This window comes from Podarcis pityusensis (genome assembly GCF_964106645.2).
Source record: "Podarcis pityusensis genome assembly, chromosome: 9".
Lineage (NCBI taxonomy): Eukaryota > Metazoa > Chordata > Lepidosauria > Squamata > Lacertidae > Podarcis > Podarcis pityusensis.
Window position 1 is genome coordinate 71,989,333 of NC_138034.1, and position 22,412 is coordinate 72,011,744.

At 46.4% G+C, this 22,412-nt stretch overlaps 1 protein-coding gene across 3 annotated transcripts in view; it reads left to right on the forward strand.

Moving 5' to 3' along the window:
- Positions 1-22,412, forward strand: part of PTPRA (protein tyrosine phosphatase receptor type A) — a 140,011-nt gene that overhangs the window by 91,125 nt on the left and 26,474 nt on the right. The window contains exons 4-10 of one of the 3 annotated variants that reach the window (XM_081020773.1): positions 949-1,317; positions 5,394-5,414; positions 7,703-7,723; positions 13,213-13,297; positions 15,475-15,548; positions 16,986-17,122; positions 21,281-21,371. In XM_081020773.1, the coding sequence (XP_080876899.1) occupies positions 949-1,317; positions 5,394-5,414; positions 7,703-7,723; positions 13,213-13,297; positions 15,475-15,548; positions 16,986-17,122; positions 21,281-21,371 (798 nt within the window). The remainder of the gene's footprint in view (positions 1-948; positions 1,318-5,393; positions 5,415-7,702; positions 7,724-13,212; positions 13,298-15,474; positions 15,549-16,985; positions 17,123-21,280; positions 21,372-22,412) is intronic. The other 2 variants (XM_081020774.1, XM_081020775.1) reach the window with 2 other exon arrangements.

Genomic DNA, 22,412 nt, shown 5'->3' on the forward strand with positions numbered 1-22,412 from the left:
GCTCTGAGTGCAGTACTGTGCCTAAGAATTTAGCTTAAAACTGCAGAGTGGAAGGAAAGGAGGACCTTTTTCTGCCTCCCCACTTCCCTGAAAACTGGAGAAGAGACCCTCTTAAGAATATTAGGAGGTGGGCAGGGGAAGGACTAGACCCTGTGAAAAATGAGCATAATATTTTAGCTGCAGTTCATTCATTTTCAGCTTTGTATTCTTGTTATTAAACAAGCGTGCCTAGACATTCCGTTGTTGCGCCCATAACCTAGGTTTAAGGTGCCATTTAGATCCTAGCTTTCATATCTTGGTTTCTAACACTGCAAGCAACAAAACTTCCAGCATTGCAGTCAAATATGATAAATGGGGTGGGCTGGGCTGGGGAGAGTGGCTGTCCAAAATTGGACAGAAGCACCTGCCATCCTCTTCCACCAGTTCTTCTCCAGATCGAAGCCTGCGTATTTTTTAAGCAGTCATTGGTTTGGTGTCTTAAGTAAACAAGACTGCTAGAACTTTGGCATCAGTCAGAGCAGCTTTCCAAAGATAGGGGGAAAGGGAGCTCTATTCTGTAGTTCTGTCCTACACTTTATAATAAGGGTAACAGTTCTAGATGTGGAACGAAAGATACCAGGGGGCGGGGGGGGGGCGAGAGTGTGTGTGTTGTTGGGGGTTTGTGTGGAGGGATTGAGCAGCCAAAATACAATAGAATGATCCTTGGAAAGTATCTTCCAATACCCATAAAGAGCAACATAGTACTAACAGTTTGCATGCTGTCTTCTGCGAATATTTATTTGGCTCGTAGGTTTAGATTTGTTAATTTTGGATGAAATAAATCTCATTCTTAAACTGGGAGGCCCTGCTACTCGTGGAGAAAAACCTGGCGCTCATGTCTGCGTGTGTAAGATCAGGTGTGAGGAGCAACATATCCTGCCAATTTCCCTTTTGTTCTTTTACTTCTAGTGCTCCCTTCGACGGGTTCCTCCTTGCTCACAAGTTCCATGAAAACTGCCAAGACGCAACCAGCTAGCGGGAAGCCCACAAGCCCCACCAGTAGCCACGCTCCTTCTCAAGCAGCGTCTCCTGCTATGGCACCAAACCATACTACTCCTCCTCCTACAGCCACAGACTTCCTGCCTGCCACGATGGCCAGCTCTCCAGGCACGGAGGCGACAGTTTTGCCGGCAACTGGGGCCACTTCTGCGCCCACCTCCCTCTTGACAAATGCCACACCTTCAGTTCCACACACGACTGCTGGAAATTCAAATCTGGTGACTGTAGAGGCCAACACCACAACAGCAGTAACTACGCCAAAAGCCTTTGACACCTCAAGTACGGAAGAGCTTTGCTATATTTCATTTGTGCTCCCATACATATATTATGACCGGTAGCTTATGTGTGTTTAGCAGCTTCTGTGAGTAGTGTGTGGCTTGTTCAGTTACTCTCTCTATTTCTAGTCTGGGTGGGGTTTTTTTCCTAGTGTCATGTCACCTTATTTACTTAGGGTCACTGCTTTATGGCATGCTAAAATGTGAGGGGAACACACTGAGGAGCTTGCTTTAGGTAAAAAAATTAGACTAGATAATGGATCCAGTCCTCTGATTCCTTCAACTTTTTTGTGTGGTCCACAGTTAGTGTAAACTGCTCCAGACCTACTTGGTGGGTTAATGCTAAATATCTTTTGAGATTGGGACTGTCTTGAAAGTTGTCCCTTCACAATTAGGGCTGGACTGTGCCTGGTTTTCAATATTGTGATGTATCACCAGCTAAACTTCACAATATACCAATATATCATGATGTCCAAAATAAGGATGGAGCGATGTAGGGACATTGACTGGCTTCACGGTGTTTCCTGGCACCGTCTCTTCTGATTCGCTGCAGGAGGCGGGAGTGCTGAGCCAGAAGGGTTAACAGGGGCTGCAGGAATCAAGAGAAACACTGGCTGGCTTCACGTTTCCCCCCACATTGTGATTTTTGCATAGCACAGACAGACACACATCATGATTCCCAATATATTGCCAGATCAAAAATTATGAAATGGACATCACGATGTGGACTTCAAACTAGTTTTGGACAATATATTGATATATCGCCCAGCCCTACTCACAATTGTTGTCATACTCTAGATCAATTAGTTCAAACTGAATGCTTTTAAAAATACTCCAATCTCAATAGCATTTAGCAAATTCTTGCACTTGTTATACCTGATTTGCTAATTCAGAATACAACTCCTGCTTTGCTGTCACTAACATGAACTAAATGGCCGCCATCAAAGTGAAGCTTTCCCTGTTGTGTGAAGCTTTCCCTGTAGTTCACAGGTACATGCTTGTCAGTGCTGCCTCCAATCCATGATTTTGTGCCATGGTGACACTGAAAAGTGCTGAATCTAATTATTTAATCTAATTTGATTATTTTACAGTACAATTCACAGAGATACAGATGACACCTGTGATTTGATGGTGGTTGGGGGTGGGGTGTGGACCCATGTAAAAACTCTGCCAATGCAAAAGAATCAGTTTTAATTCTACCGAATTGGACTTCTACTCAGATTCCATGGAAAAGGCAAGAGCCCACATTCACAACTGGCTAAACAAAACCCCAGGCTCAGTCCCCAGTTAGCCATGACTCACTTAGAATCCTGGCCCAGCCGCTCACTCACATACTCTGACACAAGAAAAGAAAAATGCCATCTCGCCAAATCTGATGAGAAGCATATGCCAAATTGCATCACCCCCCCCCCCCAATCTATATCCTTAGCAAGAGAAAAAGAACTTTTGGTCCAAGACTGATGGTGAATCATGAGGGCAAGGAAAACACAGGGGAGTGGGGAAGACAAGAAAGAGACGCGATGTGGGAAAAAGACAGCCAGAGAAGGCCCTTTTAAATCTTAGCCAAAGTGCAGTCGGAGGGAGAAAAGCACAGCATCTTCCTCCAAGGTAGTAACAAATGGAGGTTCTGCCAGGCCAGCAGCTCTTAGCAACAGAGCAGATCTATCTCTCTCTCTTTTCTTTCCCACCATCCAATTTTTGTTGTCCACCCAGAGTTCTCTCCATCCCCCACCCCTGTCAACCTCCTAGACTTCTCCTGGAGCTGAGAAGTCCCTTTCACATTTGCAGGCAGACACCCCCCCCCCCCACTTTCTTGTCCTGTGCATCCGGGTCTCTCCATCCTTGATGGAGGGTGAAAGGAGAACATTATTACAGGATGGTGGCTAGCAGGAGGGAAAGGCAGGCAGGCAAACAAACAGCTATCAGGCAAAGTCCCTGCCTGAGGCAGATGGTTACCTGGTGGCGGCTCCCTCACCCATCCTGATTCACCTCCTTCAAGAAAAGAGAGAAAACAGTCTCCATGGCTAGAGCCTGCTGCCAGCACAAGGCAGGCAAGTGAGTGGGGAAGACCCCATCAGATCTGATGCCTCCCCAAACACCTTAGCTGATTCAGGCCAGCAGAAGCCGTGAAGGTGCGCGAATAGGTGGGAATCCCAGATGCCTCCAGTTCTCCTATACATCTTTCCTCTTTTTTTCTTTTTAAAAAAGTGACTGTAGGCCAGCACAACTCTTCCGGGCCAAGGAAGCACCCCTAGCAACATTGGGTGGGCAGCATAAGCCATGAATGTGAGCAAACAGCCCTCACTGAGCTGGTACCCACCTCCACAAAGACTAGCAGGAAATAGGCACGTGTGTTCTCCCAAGTTAGGAACACCTGGCTCCTGTTTGTCTACACCAGAGTTTCCCAAACTTTGGTCTCTAGCTATTTTTTGGACTACAATTCCCATCATCCCTGACCACTGCTTCTAGCTAGGGATGATGAGAGTTGTAGTCCAAAAAACAGCTGGAGACCCAAGTTTGGGAAACTCTGGTCTACAGTGACTCCCCAGGGTTTAGGCCCTTCCTGGAAATATTGGGGATTGAATTTTGGACCTTCTGGATGCAAAGCGATTACTACTGAGCTATGGTCCTTCATAGGGACGGGGGTGGCACTGAGGGGTTAAACCACAGAGCCTAGGGCTTGCCGATCAGAAGGTCGGCGGTTTGAATCCCTGCGACGGGGTGAGCTCCCGTTGCTCGGTCCCTGCTCCTGCCAACCTAGCAGTTTGAAAGCACGTTAGAGTGCAAGTAGATAAATAGGTACCACTCTGGCAGGAAGGTAAACGGCATTTCCGTGCGCTGCTCTGGTTTGCCAGAAGCGACTTAGTCATGCTGGCCACATGACCCGGAAGCTGTACGCCGGGTCCCTCGGCCAATAAAGCAAGATGAGCACCACAACCCCAGAGTCAGCCACGACTGGACCTAATGGTCAGGGGTCCCTTTATGGTCCTTCACTGTGTTCAAAAGAATGAGGGAAGGACTCCCAGGAAGCAAAACACAAGCAGTCAACTGAGCAGAGAATGCACTGCTGATTCCAGGCAAAGAATGCACAAGGCTACACCACAAAGCCTGCTAGCAAGTGTGTATCTGTGTATTGCTTTGCAGGGAAAGTGTGTGTCTGGCTCCCCAGGGTTCTTTGCTCTATGGATGTGTGAGGCTTGATACTGATGTCTCTTTAGAATCTGCTCACTGGAATCAGTTCATACAGGTACCAGAACTGAGTGGTAAAGTTGTTACTGGCCACTCCATTACTACAAGGGTGTAGGGAGGGACTTGCAGGTTTGTTCATCGAACATAAAAAATTGCATGTCAGACGTCCCTTCTCCCCGACATGCAAACTTTCTGTGTGCAGAGATTTAATTCCATGCTGAGTAGTCTGATATGCAACAGATACGCACAAATCCCTTGCCTTCTTAAGTAGAATAGTAAAAGAAAAAACTTAACCATGAGATTCTGCTAATAACATCACGTTAAGTTGTTGGTATTAAGTCGTAGGAGTGTGTGTGCATTTGGCCATTTCTTGCACAAATAGATATTTGCTAGTACACACACCTGTTTCTTGTTGCAGCTGAATCACAGAAATTACTTGTAGAATATCAGCTTTTTGATTTGCCACCTCAAAAGCAACTTCAGCTGCCTCAATCATGTAAACAAGGCCTTAAGAGCGGCCTGAATTGGGGGGTTAAGAATGTGGCAAGAGCCATGCTGTACCAGGCAAAAATCCCACCCAGTCCAGCATCCTATTTTTATGGTGACCAGATCCTTACAGAAAGTCCACCAGTAGGACTTGAGGGTAACAACACATTCCCCTTTTGTGACTCCCATAGTAAGGGTGGCTTTCATACTGTCTGATGTAAAGATTTAAGCATCCTATGTGTGGGCAACGGAAGGACAGTTTTTGAAATGAGGAAACACGCCCCACCCCAAAGGAAAATGAAGCAAAATTTACTTTTGGGTGCAGGGAACTACAAAAGACTTGGGGTGATATTGCTTTCTGAAGATTATTCACTAATGCTTCCTCTGTGTGCATTCTGATTTTAGCTGAGATAACTAAAGACTCAGGTAAGCATATTTGTCTACAGCTTTCTTCCCCCCACCCCCAATTGAACTAATTGTTTCAATGCTGTGTCAATGACTGTGTTGTTTGCACGTAATGCTAAGCCAAACTTTGGCTTGCTACTATCATGCTGGCTCCCAGGGATGAGATTACAGCTACTTTGCTCCTCCCCAGCCATTTTAGCTTGGTGTGGCATAGCAGCTAAGCCAAGATGTTTGGCTTAATGTGTTGTCCAAACCCAGCACTGTGGTTAAGCATTCTCCTCAATCACACTCTGTATCCAATGTACTGAGCTTCTCAGAAGATAATAAGCAATACAAACAGAAGAGACCCAATGTCAGTATTCTTCCTAGGTTGGGAAAGGAGTTGAAAGGAAAGGGAAGAAGCAGAATCATGTGGGATCACAACATATATTAAGGTTCCCGCAGGGTGGGAGGTCAGCTCGCACAATACACATTGGAAGTCAACACAAGTAGGTGTCATACAGCTTTTCTCATTGATCTGGCTGGCAAGTAGGAGGGCACTTCAGGTGAATGGAAGTAGACTAAAGGGAACGGTAGGCTTTTACATTTTTTGCTGTATGTATTTTGGGGAGAGGGAGAGAGAGGTGCCGGAGGTTGATGCTACATTTGAAGTTGAGATGGGTCATTCAGTCCATCAAGCTAATACTAATTTTAACTTTGGCCACCTGCAAGCCAAGCCCTGCTTTATGTGAATGCTCCTCAGGGGGATAAATGGCATTAAAGTTCACTGCGCTGCAGGCCAACATTTGCTGAATCCCACTCCATTTAAAAGAACATCCCTTTAACTGGCACCCATATTCATACTGGAGGATTTGCTTCCCCATCTCAAGGTGGCAACACTGCACCAATGCAACGTTTTGCATCCTTACACCCAGTGGTAAAGGTAAATGGACCCGACCATTAGGTCCAGTCGTGACCAACTCTGGGGTTGCGGCACTCATCTCGCTTTATTGGCCGAGGGAGCCGGCATACAGCTTCCAGGTCATGTGGCCAGCATGACTAAGCCGCTTCTGGCGAACCAGAGCAGCGCACGGAAACTCCGTTTACCTTCCCGCCAGAGCAGTACCTATTTATCTACTTGCACTTTGACGTGCTTTCAAACTGCTAGGTGAGCAGGAGCAGGGACTGAGCAACGGGAGCTCAACCCGTTGCAGGGATTCGAACTGCCGACCTTCTGATTGGCAAGCCCTAAGCTCTGTGGTTTAACCCACAGTGCCACCTCCCCAAGTGCCACCCTTATCCCCTTGGCCCTGCTGGATCTGGCAAGGTGAAGATTGTAGTGCTATCCCCCATTCTCCCAGTTGCCTGTTTATCTCCCCTTTTCTCTGCAATCCCATATTCACAGCTGGGCTGGTAACTGGTAAATGAACAGGAAGTAAAACAGTATGAATAAGTGGATAGCTCTTGCAATGGCTGGGGGACGAGGGTGGAATATAAGAATTAGGGAAGCCTATGGATCTGTCTGAGATCGCTGTTTTTGAGTTTGTTCATAGATGACCTAGAGTTAGGGTTGAGCACTGAGTTCACCAAGTGTCTAAATTACACCTAATAATTCAGGGGGATAAAAACAAAAAGGATATTGTGACAAATATCTTCAGAGTGGGGCATGGCTAATAAAGCGATGCCTATTTGGGGGCCTTGTATATGCACTGATAGAATCAGAGCTGGCGGTGATTGACCAGGGTATGGCAGATATGTCAATGAAAAAGCTGACCCGATGTGTGGTTGCTGTGGAAAAAAAGGCAAATTTCTTCCTAGGAAGCAACAGGCAAGGGATCCGAAATAAGTTGTGGGGCCCTGATGGAGATGAGTTTGTGAAGAAAGTAGAGAGAGAAGAATTGTTCTCCCTCTCCCCAAATAACAACCCATGGTCATCAAATGAAGCTGACTGGTTATAGACAGTCGGAACAGCCAGTAGGAAGGTCTTCACACGGCGCAGAGTTGAAACCATGTCATTTGATCTCATACGCTTGGGTGATGGTCAGCAACTAGGATGGATTTTATAAAGGGATTAGACAAATCCATGGAGTGTAAAGCCATTAATGGCTGCTGGTCATAATGACTGTGTCCTCCCTCTAATATCAGAGGTTATTTGCCTTCAGATGCCAAGTTGCTGGGGAACAGCAGTAAAAGAGAGAGTTTATGTCTTGCTTTGGGGTAGGCTTCTGGCTGGCCTATGTGGGTACCAGGTTTGCTGGGCTAGATAGGGTTTGGTTCGAACCAGCAGGACTCTCCTTATGTTCTTACCTGTTGCTTTCTCATTTATGCAGGTGATAGTGATACTGGACGAGGTAAGGCATTCTCCTTAGACAACTTTTTTGCCCGTACAATGTATGTCTTTGTCGTCGCTATGGAACATTGCATTTCATTTAAGGTGTCAAAATGGCATCTCTTGTGAACGTTCCGATTCCAGGGCTTATTTGACTGTTGCAGCTTTCTTTCTGTAGGAACTCATTACAGCATGTGTTAAGGCATCCCATTTTATCCCCACAACAACCATTCAAGGTTGGTTAGTTTACAATATTGGCACACTACGCATCACCCAGTAAGTTTCATGACAGAGCAGGGATTTGAACCCAGGCCTCCCTTGTCAAAACCGCAATACTTGATCCACTACACCAGCCTCCCCAGTCTGTTGCCCTCTGAGTATTTTGGACTACAGCTCCCATCAGCCTCAGCCAGCACAGCGGTGTAGCCCAAACATCTAGAGGGCACCAGGTTGGGGAAGGCTGCCCTACACCACACTGGCTTGATTTGGCAATAGAAGTCCTCTTTACATTTTCTGGCTCATTTTAGTCTTATTGAAGTTCTTAACTCAGCTCTAGAGAGAACGGTATCAGTTGGGCAATTACTTTGGTATGGCCCTGCAGTATATATTGTGTAAGCCAGGGGTAGTCAACCTTTTTATACCTACCGCCCACTAATGCATCTTTCTTGGTGGTAAAATTTCCTTACTGCCCACCAGTGCTTGATGGAAGGAGGATTCAGTTTGTGCCATAGAACCCCCAACCGCCCACCTAGAATCCTGAAAAGCCCACTAGTGGGCGGTAGGGACCAGGTTGACAACTCCTGGTGTAAGCAGTCAGGTTTCTCCACCCATTCTGGGTACGTCCTTCATATCCATCCTGGAGTGAAGATAGGAAGGTTCCCGCCCGCCCCCCCTTTTTTTGCAATCCCATCCAGACTTCAGGAACCCTGAGCAAATGGGAGCAATACAATGGGTTGTTATCCAGCGCTGCGGACCGTTCCAAGCCTTTACTCTGTCAAGATGTAAGGCAAGGCACACATCCCTCTCACAGGCTGGATGCTCAGCCGTCTCTGCGTTTCTAGTCCCTGATTCTCTTTTTCAAGGCACCACCGAAACTGTTCGACCTTCTGTCTCACAGCAGGGGAATTCATAAGCACAACTCTTTTGACGCGTGCTATTCCGATAATAGTATCTGCAACATCACTTTGTGTATTCTGATATGCGCATCATCATATCAGTCCCCTTTATTTGCAGTGCCAGCAAGAAATTGCAAACTCCCACCAGTACACACACACTCTCTCTCTCTCTCTCTCTCTCTCTCTCTCTCTCTGTGTGTGTGTGTGTGTGCATGAAGGAGTCTATAAACAAGGCAGGATAGTTCACTGCCTCCTGTTTTTTAAAGCAGACTGCATGACAGCGATGGGTTGCTGTTGGTTTTGGCCTGGCCTGGCCTGTACTGACTGCTAATATCAATGCAGCCTTTTCAACCAAAATATCTAAACGGAACCCACCTGGTTGTGCATTTCTCTGTTCCCACACTCCACCCCAGCAATGTGGTCTGCGGCTGAGTAACGTTACAGAGGAAGCAACAGGCAATGTGTCCGTTGGCTGCATTGGTGGTTAGCATGTCATTCACCTCCAGGGTGGAGGGAGCTTCCAAGAGCGTCTTCCGCCCGCCTTGCCAGCTCAGTTGAAAAACAGTGAGCTCTAGGGCCAGTTACAAGAAATGAACTTGAGTGCATCTGATCAGCTCCATGTCAGATAACGTTAGTCACTTTTACATCGAGGGTGCTTCTAGTGACTCAAAAGTTTCATTTCCACACTCCCTGCATTTGGCAGGAGTGAGGTGGACAAAATTGGCCTGAACAGAGGGGAAATAAAGAGCCATCTGCATGGTTACCTTGGCAAGCAAGACTCTCTCCACCAAGCAAATCAGCCTCACAAAAGTTACCGTATTTTACGCCCTATAGGGCGCACCGGCCCATAGGGTGCACCTAGGGTTTTTTTTGGGGGGGGGATAAAGAAAAAAAAAATTTCTCCCCCAGGCGCAGGGCTACCCGCAAGCCTTGGGAGCCCGGCGGGATGCAGGAACTCCCACCGGGCTCCCCAGGCTTGCAGATATCTGCCCGAAGCCTGGAGAGTGAGAGGGGTCGGTGCGCACCGACCCCTCTCGCTCTCCAGGCTTCAGCGAAAGCCTGCATTCGCCCCATAGGACGCACACACATTTCCCCTTCATTTTTGGAGGGGGAAAAGTGTGTCCTATAGGGTGAAAAATACGGTATGTTTCTTTTAGGCTGCAACGGGCTGGGAGATTGAGGGGAGGGGCAAACAGGCTAGCAATTTATTTCAGTGGGCTAGTAAATTTCTAGACTTAATTGCAATGTTGGGGAGTTACTTTGGCGCAGTTTCTTACCAAATTGCACAGGTAGTCGGTTGGTCTTTCCAGCCTTTCAGGATCCATCCTTGTATTGAAAAGTCTGTTGCTGTCTTTTGGGCAGCGTTAAACTCTTTATTGTATAACAACAGGCACTCAGGTGTATTACTCTTTCTGGGTGAACTCACAAAGTAGATTTCAGGCACAGCTGATATTTGGAGAGCTGAGAATGTCTCTTCCTCATGGGAGGGACGAATAAAACAAAATCCACAGTCTTCACAGGTGTATGATGTTGGCTTATGGTTGCAGCCCTTTATATTGTGTCCATTTCCAGAGCATGGGGCAATACCTCTGCTCCCCACCCCGCCATGCTGTTCACATACTTGTGCTAGCTTTGGCATCCTGCCTGGAGAATATAAAGCTGAATATTATTTCTGCCATCTGTCAATCAATACTGGAATATTTCCTACTGAGGAAGTTTCCACCCATGCCAAAGTCATACATGTGTGGAGGGGATATACAGAAAACTTGCACTTGCGTCTAAGTTTACATTTTCTGAACCAGCCTGCTGTCCTCACCAGTCCTTATGTAGAGACCTCAAATAAGAAATTTACCAGTTTGTTCAATTTTTCACTTTCAGTCCAGGGTAAAAACATTTTGCCCTCTTAACACACAATCACAAAATTGTATCTTCACACCTTCTTAATTTCAGACTGGTATGTATTGGTAATGGCATATTTAAGAAAGCTCCCACCTTTTGGGATGTGGGGTTAATAAAGTAAGATGTATTTGTCATTTTCTTACTAGACACATGTTCTTAAATCCTTACTAGACACATGTCCTTTGGGTTCGCAAGCACCCAAAATTATATATGTGTTTGTTTATATTCCACCTTTTCTCCCAGGAGCTCAGGTTTCATACATGGTTCTCTCCCTCCTCATATTATGCTTACAACACCCCTTTGAGGTAGGTTAGGCTAAGAGACAGTGACTGGCCCCAAGTCATTCAGTGAGCTTCATGGCCAAGAGGGAATTTGAACCCTGGTCTCCCAGGTCCTAGTCAAACACAACATTGACTCCACAAATATGATATGCTGCATAAATCCGTGTGTGTGTGTGTGAGAGAGAGAGAGAAAGAGAGAGAGAGAGAGAGAGAGAGAGAGAGAGAGAGAACTCTCATCTTTTTGTGACCAAGATAAGCTCTTATGTGTAAAGAGCATTTTCACAGTGGTGGAGAGAAAGAATAGAGAGAGCGCAGATATACCTGGACAGGAAATTATGGGTTGCAGTTGGATTCTCCACATCAAATATCCCTTACTCGTTCATGTCAGACTCTCCTGCATCTAACAGGGAATGTGGAGCCTCACCTTTAGGGGTTGGGGAGAACGAGAGAGAATAGGTGGGTAGCGTGATTTGCCTTTGGTGCTGCAGGCTGCTCTAATGAGAGAGAGAGAGGGAGAGAGAGAGAGAGAGAGAGAGAGAGAGAGAGAGAGCGCTATGGGCAAGCTGCTTCCTTTTCCTGGCCTTGTGGTAACTTCATCTGGGGTTGGCCAGTTAGTGGGAAGGACGGTTGAGAAGGTAAGGACCTACAGTGGCACGTCCAGGGGATGCATCTGGCAAGGAGATGTTGGTCTTTGGGGTTTGCACCTTCCCTCTTTGACACATCTGACTCAGAGCTGGAGCTTTTTCCACTGCAAGCGTTAACCACAGCCAGGAAGCAGAACGGTGAGCTTTCAACTGCTTTCTTCAGATTCCCCCATTGCTTTCTGCCTGCTGTCATTTCTCAATCCTCTTTCCAGTACGGGAGTTGCTAGGACAAAGGTACAAACTCAGCAGCTCTCAAGGACACAAACAGCCAAGGCTGCAGCTCATTTGTAAACCTGTTGCATATTTCAAAGAATGGGGAAAAATGCTCAGTGTGTGACTGCTCTGTCTGCTGTGAGCTAACAACAGAATTGCCTAGGGCCTACCCCCCCTACTTTTCAGAGAACGTGTAGGAAAGCAGGGCTGCAAAATGCTTTAAGTATGCACCAAACAGCCTTCCATTGTTGTGTGTCAGCATGTAATTTTGACTTGCCTGGAATCTAAATTCGCTGTACAAGAATTCTCTTTGGAGAGATGAACTCACAGCCAGTTCACACTTCCAAATTCCAGCAGCTCATTGGACTGCATCAGACCAAACCGTACATCTAACTTATTCTCTACTGGGGGGGAAAGTGTCACTCTTGATGGTTGCTTTTCCTTTACTCCTTGAAATCTGTCCAGCTTCTCCCCCCACCCCCCTTTGACTCATCTAACATTCTTTTGGATTACTTAACGTGGACAGATTGCTTGACCTGGATTCAAACAGCCATGAAGTTTACTGGCTCAGTTACTCATCTCTCAGCCTATCCTATCACACAGGGTTGTTGTGAAGAGCTGAAGCAAAAAATAGCCACGTACTTGAAGAAAGTGCAGAATACAAGTGCAATCATAAATAAATGCATTGTCTTAAAAGTCTCTGTCCTACCATGTTGAGTTCCCTTGTCAAGTGTTACTTTGTGCATGGATCAGTAGGCAATTAGCATCTAAGTTGGCCATGTAGGAATTTGTGTGCCCCTTGCGTATTTGCAGCTGCAGTTGAGAAGGAACTGAAAACATGACATTTCAGGCAGTACAAAGGATGATGAGACATAGGTTAACACAGTGCTTTTTCCTGGGGGGACACAGGGGGACGTGTACCCCTAAACATTTTGTGAATCTAGGTTTGGCCTCATTGAGGGGCAGTATTTCAAAATGAGTAGGAAAATGAGAGTACCCCTAAACATTTTTTTAAAAAGCAAAAAAAGCACTGGGTTAACATGGCTCTGTGATCATGGCTTTATGCAGTTCAGGTTTCCAAGGTTAGCTTGAAATCCGAATTCCAGATCTGACGGGATACTTTATGCCAGGGATGGGGAACAAGGCATGGCTGGAAGCCTGGATCCTGAGCTCCCACACACTCCACCAGCCAGTATGATGGAGATTCCCACCCATCAGTTCCCTGATACCATCATGACATCAAGTGACTTTAACTTTTAAGGAAATAATCAGGAACTCCCAATTGTTTCCTTACGTTCTTTGAAATACCTGGTGTTGCTGTTTCTAAAACAAATTTCTTTCTTTTTTCCCTCCCTCCAGATGAGACACCCATCATAGCCGTAATGGTGGCATTATCTTCCTTGCTAGTCATAGTATTTATTATTATTGTCCTGTATATGTTAAGGTAAGTGCTGCTTGGCAAACCTCCTGACTTCCTTTTGCTGGGCTCCTGTGGTTTGACATGTTTCTCTTAGAGCTGCACCTTGACCAGTTTTAATTCATTTCAAATAGAGAAACATCAGTTGTTGTTGGGTTGTTGTTGTTTTTTTAAAAAGGGCTCCAGTTGCTCCCAATCCCTGAGGCAATCTTTGTTGCAGGTGCAGGAGCAGTTGGATGGAAGGGGTGGTGATTACCTGACCTCCTATTGCTGGCGTTGCTGCGCTTTCTGGATTGGGGAGAAGGGAGATGCAGTGGGGAGGTCAGCACTGTGCAAACTCGCCAGTGGAGCCAATCCAGCACTCCTGCTGGTGCATTTTGCACCAAACCAGCTTCCTCCCTCCCCCTCTTCACCCTCATAAGCACAGCTGTGCCGATAACAAGAGGTCAAGTAAGCACTGCTTCTCCTGCCCACAGGTGGTACCTGCCCTTTAAGTTGCACAGATTCCAGATTCCTCAGCTGATGCCTTCCTTCCCTCTCCCCTCACATTGGGTAATTGGCCTGATGCAAAATGGCCAGTTGCCCAGCCGTTACTTGTCTTCCTATCCAGGGTGGAAATAACCTGAGGAGGGTTCATTGAGCAAAGAGGAGGATGAAGCAAAAAGCTCTCGCTGCCTTCCTCATATTCTGCCTTGCGTCTTTCCCACCTGGGAAAGGGCAAAGGGAAGTAAGCAGGCTTGTGGGGCAGCAGCAACAGAACCTGCTCCAGCCAGATATTCAGTCCCCCTCTTTTCTTTTCCTGAGACAGGCCTGGACTAAGCAGCACCCTCCCCCCTGCACCAGAGCAGCCATCTTTCTTGAGCCAGCGATTCTGCCTGCAAATCAGCCACAAGCTTGGCTATTTGGCTTACATGTTTTGGCACCTGTGCTTCAGTTGGCTTCGGGGGCAGGTGAAAACAAGCTTGCTCCATCTTCCAAGTAACAGCACTTTAGATATTTGAAGATGGTGGTCATATTTCCTCTCAGGCTCCTCTTTACCAGGTTAAACCTACCCAACTCCCTCAACTGTTTCTCACAAGATTTGGTTTCCAGACCCTTGATCATCATGGTTGCCCTCCTCTGCACACCTTCCAGCTTGTCAATATCCTTCTTAAATTGTGGCACCCAGAACTGGACACAGTATTCCTGGTGTGGTCTGACCAAGGCAGAATCCAAGACCATATGTTTGAAACAGAAGGTGATATGCAGTGTTGCATTTGAGACAGCAAACACTGTTTGGGTGTGGATGTGAGAGAAGGAAGGCAGCTTCTCGAGCTGTAATTTCATCTCTCTTGTGATTTCCTACTGTGTAAGAGTGGACACTCTGACCTCTCAGCTTCTCCAGCTGTTGCTTCCCTCCCCCTTTCGTGATCATTTGTGGATACTGTCTCCTTGACTTGTTTCTGTCCCCTTTAGTTAAATGATTTTTATGAATTCATGGCAGGGGAGGCGATATAGTTGTGAGCTTTGAGCAGGAAGTCCTTGGTTCAAATCGCTTGCTAGGTGGCTTCACTCTCAGCACCCATCTCCTGTCTGTGGATGGTACTTAATTAGTGCTTTCAAATGTTCAGAGTGCCTCACATACACTGATTTGTAATCATTAGAACAGCCCTAGCCCCCTGTACTGTTGTCCCCATATTGCAGATCTGAGGCTGAGAGGGAGTGACTTGCCTAAGGCCACCTGGTGAGTTAATGTCAGAGGCAAGACTTGGACTGGGGGCTTCCTGATTTGTAGATCAGTGTTGCAGCTGTTACAGTAGCAGAGCATGCTTAGAATTATAGGATTATAGAGTTGGAAGGGACAACTCTAGTTTCATCTAATCCAACCCCCTGCAATGCCTGTGTTGTGCAAAGTTCACTGCAGTGTTCAAGATGCTATATAGAAGCAAAGTGGTTCTAAAAATTTGGGTGTCCGCACTGAGAGTTCTCCTCACTCAGATGCAGCCTTCTGAGTAGCCACACTCTCTGTGTCCATTCACATCAACCACCCTTTCAAGGTAAACAACTCCTGCTTCATCTTCTTATGCCAGGCATCGGGAGAGTGTCCTATTTAAGTCTCTGAAAAAGATCACTTGTGCAGGTAGAAAGACCTGCTCCCAATAGCATATTAGATAACTCAGATATGAACCTGGCTCAGCTGATTTTCCATGTATTTTCATTGCTAGGTTCAAAAAATACAAGCAAGCCGGGAGCCATTCCAACTCCTTTCATTTGTCTAATGGACGGACAGATGACATGGGTAAGTCTGGGCTTTCTTCTCCCACAATTTAAGCTAGAACCACAGTGTGGCAGTCCTGGCAACCCTTTTCCTTCCGTGGGGTATGCCATATGAGAGGGATGTCATAGTCCTCACCGGAGGTCACCTCAACAGTGTGGCCAAGGGATTGGATGGATCAGTTGCACAGCTGCCTTCTGATCTTACAACTGCATACTGGTGGTTGGATTGTGGGAACTCCCATATGCCGGTCCAGTTGACTTCCCCCCAGCACCAGAACATGGCCCGGCCATTCAGCTCCCCCTCCTGGCCAGGGTTGCAGCACCCCAATTCCACCTAAATGTTGCGGCCACCGAGACCATATAACACCGGTCTTGAAAGACCTACACTGGCTCCCAGTACATTTCTGAGCACAATTCAAAGTGTTGGTGCTGACCTTTAAACCCTAAATGGCCTCAGTCCAGTATACCTGAAGGAGCGTCTCCACCCCCATCGTTTTACCCGGACACTGAGGTCCAGTGCCGAGGGCCTTCTGGCGGTTCCCTCGCTATGAGAAGCCAAGTTACAGGGAACCAGGCAGAGGGCCTTCTCGGTAGTGGCACCTGCCCTGTGGAACGCCCTCCCACCAGATGTCAAAGAGAAAAATAACTACCAAACTTTTAGAAGACACCTGAAGGCAGCCCTGTTTAGGGAAGCTTTTAATGTTTAATAGGTTACTGTATTTTAGTGTTCTGTTGGAAGCCACCCAGAGCTGGGTATAAATAATAAATTATTATTATTATTATTATTATTATTATTATTATTATTATTATTATTTTCCCTTCACATGAATGAAGTCCTGGCTCTTCATCATGCCTCAGGTCATCTACCAGCTAGCTGCCCTATTTCTATGCAGTTAAACTAGGATGTGGCAGATTGTCGAGCTTTTGCTGCTAAAATAATCCACTGCAGAAAATGGCTCTGTTGGGGGGGGGGGGGGAAATGCTGAGTTCTGTCTGATACAACTTGTTGAAGCAGCTGCATCTCCCTGTCTTCTCTTCTTATTCTTGTACCGGCTAGCGGCACAACGCCTCGGCAGTGAGGCAAATGGAACGAGTGTCTCTGTGTCTGAGCAATTTCCACGGGGATGTTCAGAGCTCTCGGTTGTCCCAGGCGCAGCACTGCTACTTTCCCCCCACTTGGAGTGATTCATTTCCTTGGGAGTGGGCGGAAAGTAAGGAAATTTAGTTGTGGAAGACAGAGGGATGGGGGGCTAACCTTTCCCCATCCCTATCTGCATGGCCACAACCTGGAGGGGTTGTTGATTGTGCTAGAGTGTGGTGCTAGAGTGTGATGGATTTCTGGGAACTAATGTTTTGTGTGTGTGTGTGTGTGGTTGTCTGTGCATGTAACCCAAGTTGTAGTCTCTTGAGTGCCCTTGCCTAGTGCATCAAAAACAAGCGGACTCCTCTTCTGTTGCAGAGCCCCAGAGCATGCCATTGCTTGCCAGATCTCCCAGCACCAACAGAAAGTACCCACCACTGCCTGTGGATAAACTGGAGGAGGAGATTAACCGGCGAATGGCAGATGACAACAAACTTTTCCGCGAAGAGTTCAATGTGAGTCCTTTGCTAGTTTGCTTTTCCTCCCTCTCAGCCCACTCCTTTTATACCTGCTGAGTTCTGGGGTTGGGCAGAAAAAGGAAAAGAAAAGGATTGTTTGCTGAAATTGAATGCCAGTTGTATGAAATCAAGCCCAGACCAGTCCAAGCTGCTGCTCCCTACACCCCAGCTGCTAAGGAACTAACATTTCTCTGTTGAGCTCAAAAGCTAGCCATGTTTTGACGTAGTGAGAATAACTGCAGTCACCGTGTTGTTTACCGGTGAAGGTTAACAGCTCCTGCTAAGCTGATTCTGAAAGCCATTTAGAAATGTGGCAGTGTGGGTTGTAGAATTTTGTTTGTTTTGATGCACAGAAGTGCTTAAGGTTACTGCTTGTACTGCAGAAGTCAAGAGTCGGATGGTGCACACAAAGCAGTGAAATGCCCTTCTCTATCTCGCTGAAAGACTTCCCTCCCCTGTACCAATTGTACAGGACAAACCTGAGTAATGCTTTTATGTTTCTGGCTTGCATTTGAAAATCTAAGAGGTGGCAGGAATGGGTGTTGCCTCGTGCTCAGATGTCTGAGGCTCAGTCCCTGGTTCTCTGCTATGCTCCGCCTCCCAATCAGATATTTCTAGATCAGCAGGGCTGTTAGCTTGCCCTTACTTGACCCTGCCCTTACTTGGGCCCTTGTCCAGACTCCTTCACGCCCTCTTCCTGTTTTCCTGGAGAAAATCTGTTCCCTGCATTATTGATTCAAACCAGAGTAGCATTTGAGGGCCGATTGTGACTCCAGTAAGATTTCCACGTCATCGCCACACTTCAATCACTGCTGGTTACATGCACAGCAAAGTGTAGCTATGGAAATGAGGAGATGCTGCTAATGCACGGTTATGAGTGAGGTCACGTTAAGAGGGCCCCTGCTTTTGGGGTCCATTGCAATCTTTGTCACTGGGAAAGTGCAAAAGAGGGGAAGGAAAGACACTGTGTGCAGTCATCAGACTTCCCCAACCTGTTGCCTTTAATTCCAACCTGGTAAGGCTGGATCAGAGTATGTTGTTGTTTAGTCATTTAGTCGTATCCGACTCTTCGTGACCCCATGGACCAGAGCAGGCCAGGCACTCCTGTCTTCCACTGCCTCCCATAGTTTGGTCAAACTCATGCTGGTAGCTTCGAGAACACTGTCCCACCATCTCGTCCTCTGTCGTCCCCTTCTCCTTGTGCCCTCCATCTTTCCCAACATCAGGGTATTTTCCAGGGAGTCTTCTCTTCTCACGAGGTGGCCAAAGTCTTGGAGCCTCAGCTTCAGGATCTGTCCTTCCAGTGAGCACTCAGGGCTGATTTCCTTCAGAATGGATACGTTTGATCTTCTTGCAGTCCATGGGACTATCAAGAGTCTCCTCCAGCACCATAATTCAAAAGCATCGAATCTTTGGCGATCAGCCTTCTTTATCTATATGGACCTTTGTCGGCAAGGTGATGTCTCTAAATAGTGATAGAAGTAACTACTTGGCTGGGATTGCTCGGTTCAGTGATGTGATTATAAATAAGTGCTTTTGGGCAGCCCTCTCAGCATAAAAATGTCCTATATCTTCCCCATTCTATTGTTGCCCCACCCTCTCCAAAAAAGAAACAAGAACAACTTGCAAACCTGAAAAGTAATTTAGGCCGTGAGTTAGTGACTGCTGAGATGCTCTTGCGAATTCCTTGTCCGAACTAGGATTTGAACCTAGGTCTCCTTCCCCACTCCAAGAATCGCGTTACATCTTCAGTGCCTCCCAAGCTTCAAAGGAAATTTATGGGTTCAGATCATTCCCATATAGATCAGGGGACAACACCCTACTGACACTCTGACCCCTGCACAACAATCCTTTGGGTGAAGATCTACTGGAGATCTGGATCTATTCACCTTTGCGGAGGCAGGGTTTTATTCTTCATAGTTTCATGTTCAGCTCATCTCCCCCTCCTCGCTTTTTGCTGCTCCAAACAGGTTTTTTCCTCTATCCAGTTTTCACTTTCCTAATTCACTTGCTACTTGTTATTTGGAAATCTGCCTCTTTCAGAATGTACCGGGGCCAGTCCATAGCGATTTAGCTCATGTAATCTGAGGTTTTACTGAAGGGGACTTTGCTGCCATCTTGTGTGCCAAGATAGCATGAAGTAACTACTTGCTTCTCTTATTCTGTCTGCAAAGAGTTGATAGGATTAGCTAAAAGCCTGTAATGAAAGGGTGATTCCCCCATTCATTAACCCATTAAACACTTTATCTGTACTGTAATTGTAGGCAGTCTGCTCACATGAGGTGTCTCCATCACTACACTATAACCTGCCTCCTAAGGCTAAGCAGCACATTTGATCCTCTATAGATAAAGTTAAATCACTCTTCATGGAGGCCTTGATGCTGGTCAAAAATTAACACATGGGACCATCGGACATTTTGTCCATTCCACCAATTACCAAGGAAACGGTGAATTTTTTAAAAAAATTGAATTTATATACCGCCCCATACCTGGAGGTCTCAGCATAGCTGTCAACGTTTCCCTTTTTTAAAGGGAAACTCCCTTATTCCAAATAGGATTCCTCGCAAGAAAAGGGAAAAGTTGACAGCTATGGGTCTCAGGGTGGTTCACAGTACAAAATCAAGATACAAAACCACAAAATACATAATAAAAATAAAAGCAACAACCCAATAGCACCTCCCCCAAAAAAACACATTTTAAAAGGGCATAGGATATAAATCAGATCAACTAGAGGCCTTGGTTAAAAAGGAACATTTTTGCCTGGCCCCTAAAGGTGTATAATGAAGGTGCCAGGTGAACTTCCCTGGGGAGAGCATTCCACAGACGGGGAGCCACTGCAGAGCAGGCCCTGTTCTTGTGTTGCCACCCTCTGGACCTCTTGAGGAAGAGGTGGCACACGAAGGAGGGTCTCAGAAGATGATCTCAGGGTCTGGGTAGGTTCATATGGAAAGAGGCGGTCCTTGAGGTATTGTGGTCCTGAGCCATTTCAGGCTTTATAGGTCAATACCAGCACTTTGAAGTATATTATATCAAATTTACCAAATATCAAGGCCCAAGGGGGAAATGGTATTTGCAGTGAAGTTTTTAAGAAGAAAAATACTGTTGGCTTCCAGTATTGTACCAGCTTTTTTATTATTTCAACCTAACAACTGACAGGAATCAAAATACAATTATCACCACCTGTTAAAGAGAGAGAGGGAGGGAGAGTTTGAACCTCTCCTTATTACAAACAAATTAGCTTGATTAATATTGTAGCTAAACCTGAGGCCTGGACTATAAGGAACAGCATTTTCAGGAGAAAACAAGTTGATTCAGAAATGAGTTCTCCACTCCAGGCAACTGTTTTGTGCCAAAGCATGTAATATACAACTATGCATCTCTTAGCAAAGGACGATTTGCACCTTTTGTAGATTTTAAAGTGGCCTTTGATGCCTTTGAGCACAAACTGTTATGTATCATGCTAAATAGCTCTAATATGGCTCAACAATTACTCTATGGAGTTCAGGCACTTATTCCAACCTGGTTCACTGCAGATGTTTTGAACTGCAACCTCCATCAGCCCCAGCCAGCTCTATACGAACAACTACCTTACTAGGTCAATCCCAGGCAGTGCAAAGTTTTGTGTTGGCGTCCTTCCTTTTCAACTTTTTTTGCAAGAATGACATAGTCCAGGATTTGGGTGGGGACAAATTCTTTCCCTCTGAGTCTCCCTGTTATTGTGCACTGACAGTGTGGTCCTGTTCTCCAATGTACAACAGGTCTTGGAAGGCTTTTAGCCAATTTAGAACTCTTGTCGTAAGGCAAAAATAAAAATTATGAAGTAAATGAAAGGGCAGCTTTTTTAAAAGGCCACAAAAAAATAAATCGCAAACGACGCAGGATGAGACAGAAGGCAAAAACAAAGTTAGAGCTCTGGGAGGGAGAGATGTAAAAGCAGCCAAGCCTGCAGCCCAGCCAACAATTATAGAATCATAGAATCAATTGGTGAGGTATGCACATTCTGGTCAACTTCCAGTTTGGTATCATTGACTGTTTATCACTGCCCATTTCAGAGGATCAGAATAAAAAGCCACAGAGGCTGTGTATTGGGTGCGGATTGCTCCCTTTTGTTCAACGAAGGTACAGCGTCTTCTTATTTCTACCCCATCCTCCCAGGCTCTCCCGGCGTGCCCTATCCAGGCCACCTGTGAAGCTGCCTCCAAGGAAGAAAACAAGGAGAAGAACAGATACGTAAACATCTTGCCTTGTAAGTATTGCCCAAGATGTTCTCGGGTGGTTGGCTACCATGGTGTTAAAGGGAATGATGCACACTGCCTGCGCCTTTGTAGCCAAACATTCTCTTTAAAAAAGTCAGTCTAGTCATCTCTCACAAGGAAGAGCGAGAAAACCATCTGAGGGGAAGAAAACCACAGAGATTGATAACCCAAAGCCATGGCATGCAGCTATTACTGCCCCCCACATAAAGGGTCTGTTCAAAAGAGACTCGATCCATCCTGTGCCCAGCATAGGCTTGCTTCAAACTGAGGCTCAAGTGAGCCTGATGAGACCCACAGAGCCATATACAGCTCTTGCTTTGCCCTACACAGCTAACAGCTACCTGTACGTTGCAGTGTGACACAGAACGCTTCTTCTGCAGGTGGCCTTGTCTCCTGGTTTCATTGCAGTAAGCTCAAAAGAACCCAGGGGATCCAAATGCCGCCCCCACGTTTGTCTTGTTTATAGAGGTGCCTGCGCTTCCCAGTGGGTAGACACCCATAAAATGAGGGTGCTGAACTAGTAGTGCTTTAGCCTGATGGCAGTCAACCTTTCTCCATCTGTTTCTTTCGCTATGCCAAAAATGATGGAGCGGTTATTAGAGGGGAGGGAGGTTGCCTAGGAGAAGTGTTGCTTGTGGGTGTCAAGGGGAATAACAGAGGGGGTGGCACAAACCAGGGGGAGAGGCAGAGCAGCAGAAGCAGTTCCTGTAACACAAGAATGAGAACAATAGCCATATATGGTAAAACGCATTCGTTTTGGAAGCTGGAGGCAAAAGAACATTATTCCGAGAGTATGTTCATTAAAAAGCACACCACACAACAAAGGACTTAGAATCATAGAATCATAGAGTTGGAAGAGACCACAAGGGCCATCGAGTCCAACCCCCTGCCAAGCAGGAAACACCATCAGAGCACTCCTGACATATGGTTGTCAAGCCTCTGCTTAAAGACCTCCAAAGAAGGAGACTCCACCACACTCCTTGGCAGCAAATTCCACTGTCGAACAGCTCTTACTGTCAGGAAGTTCTTCC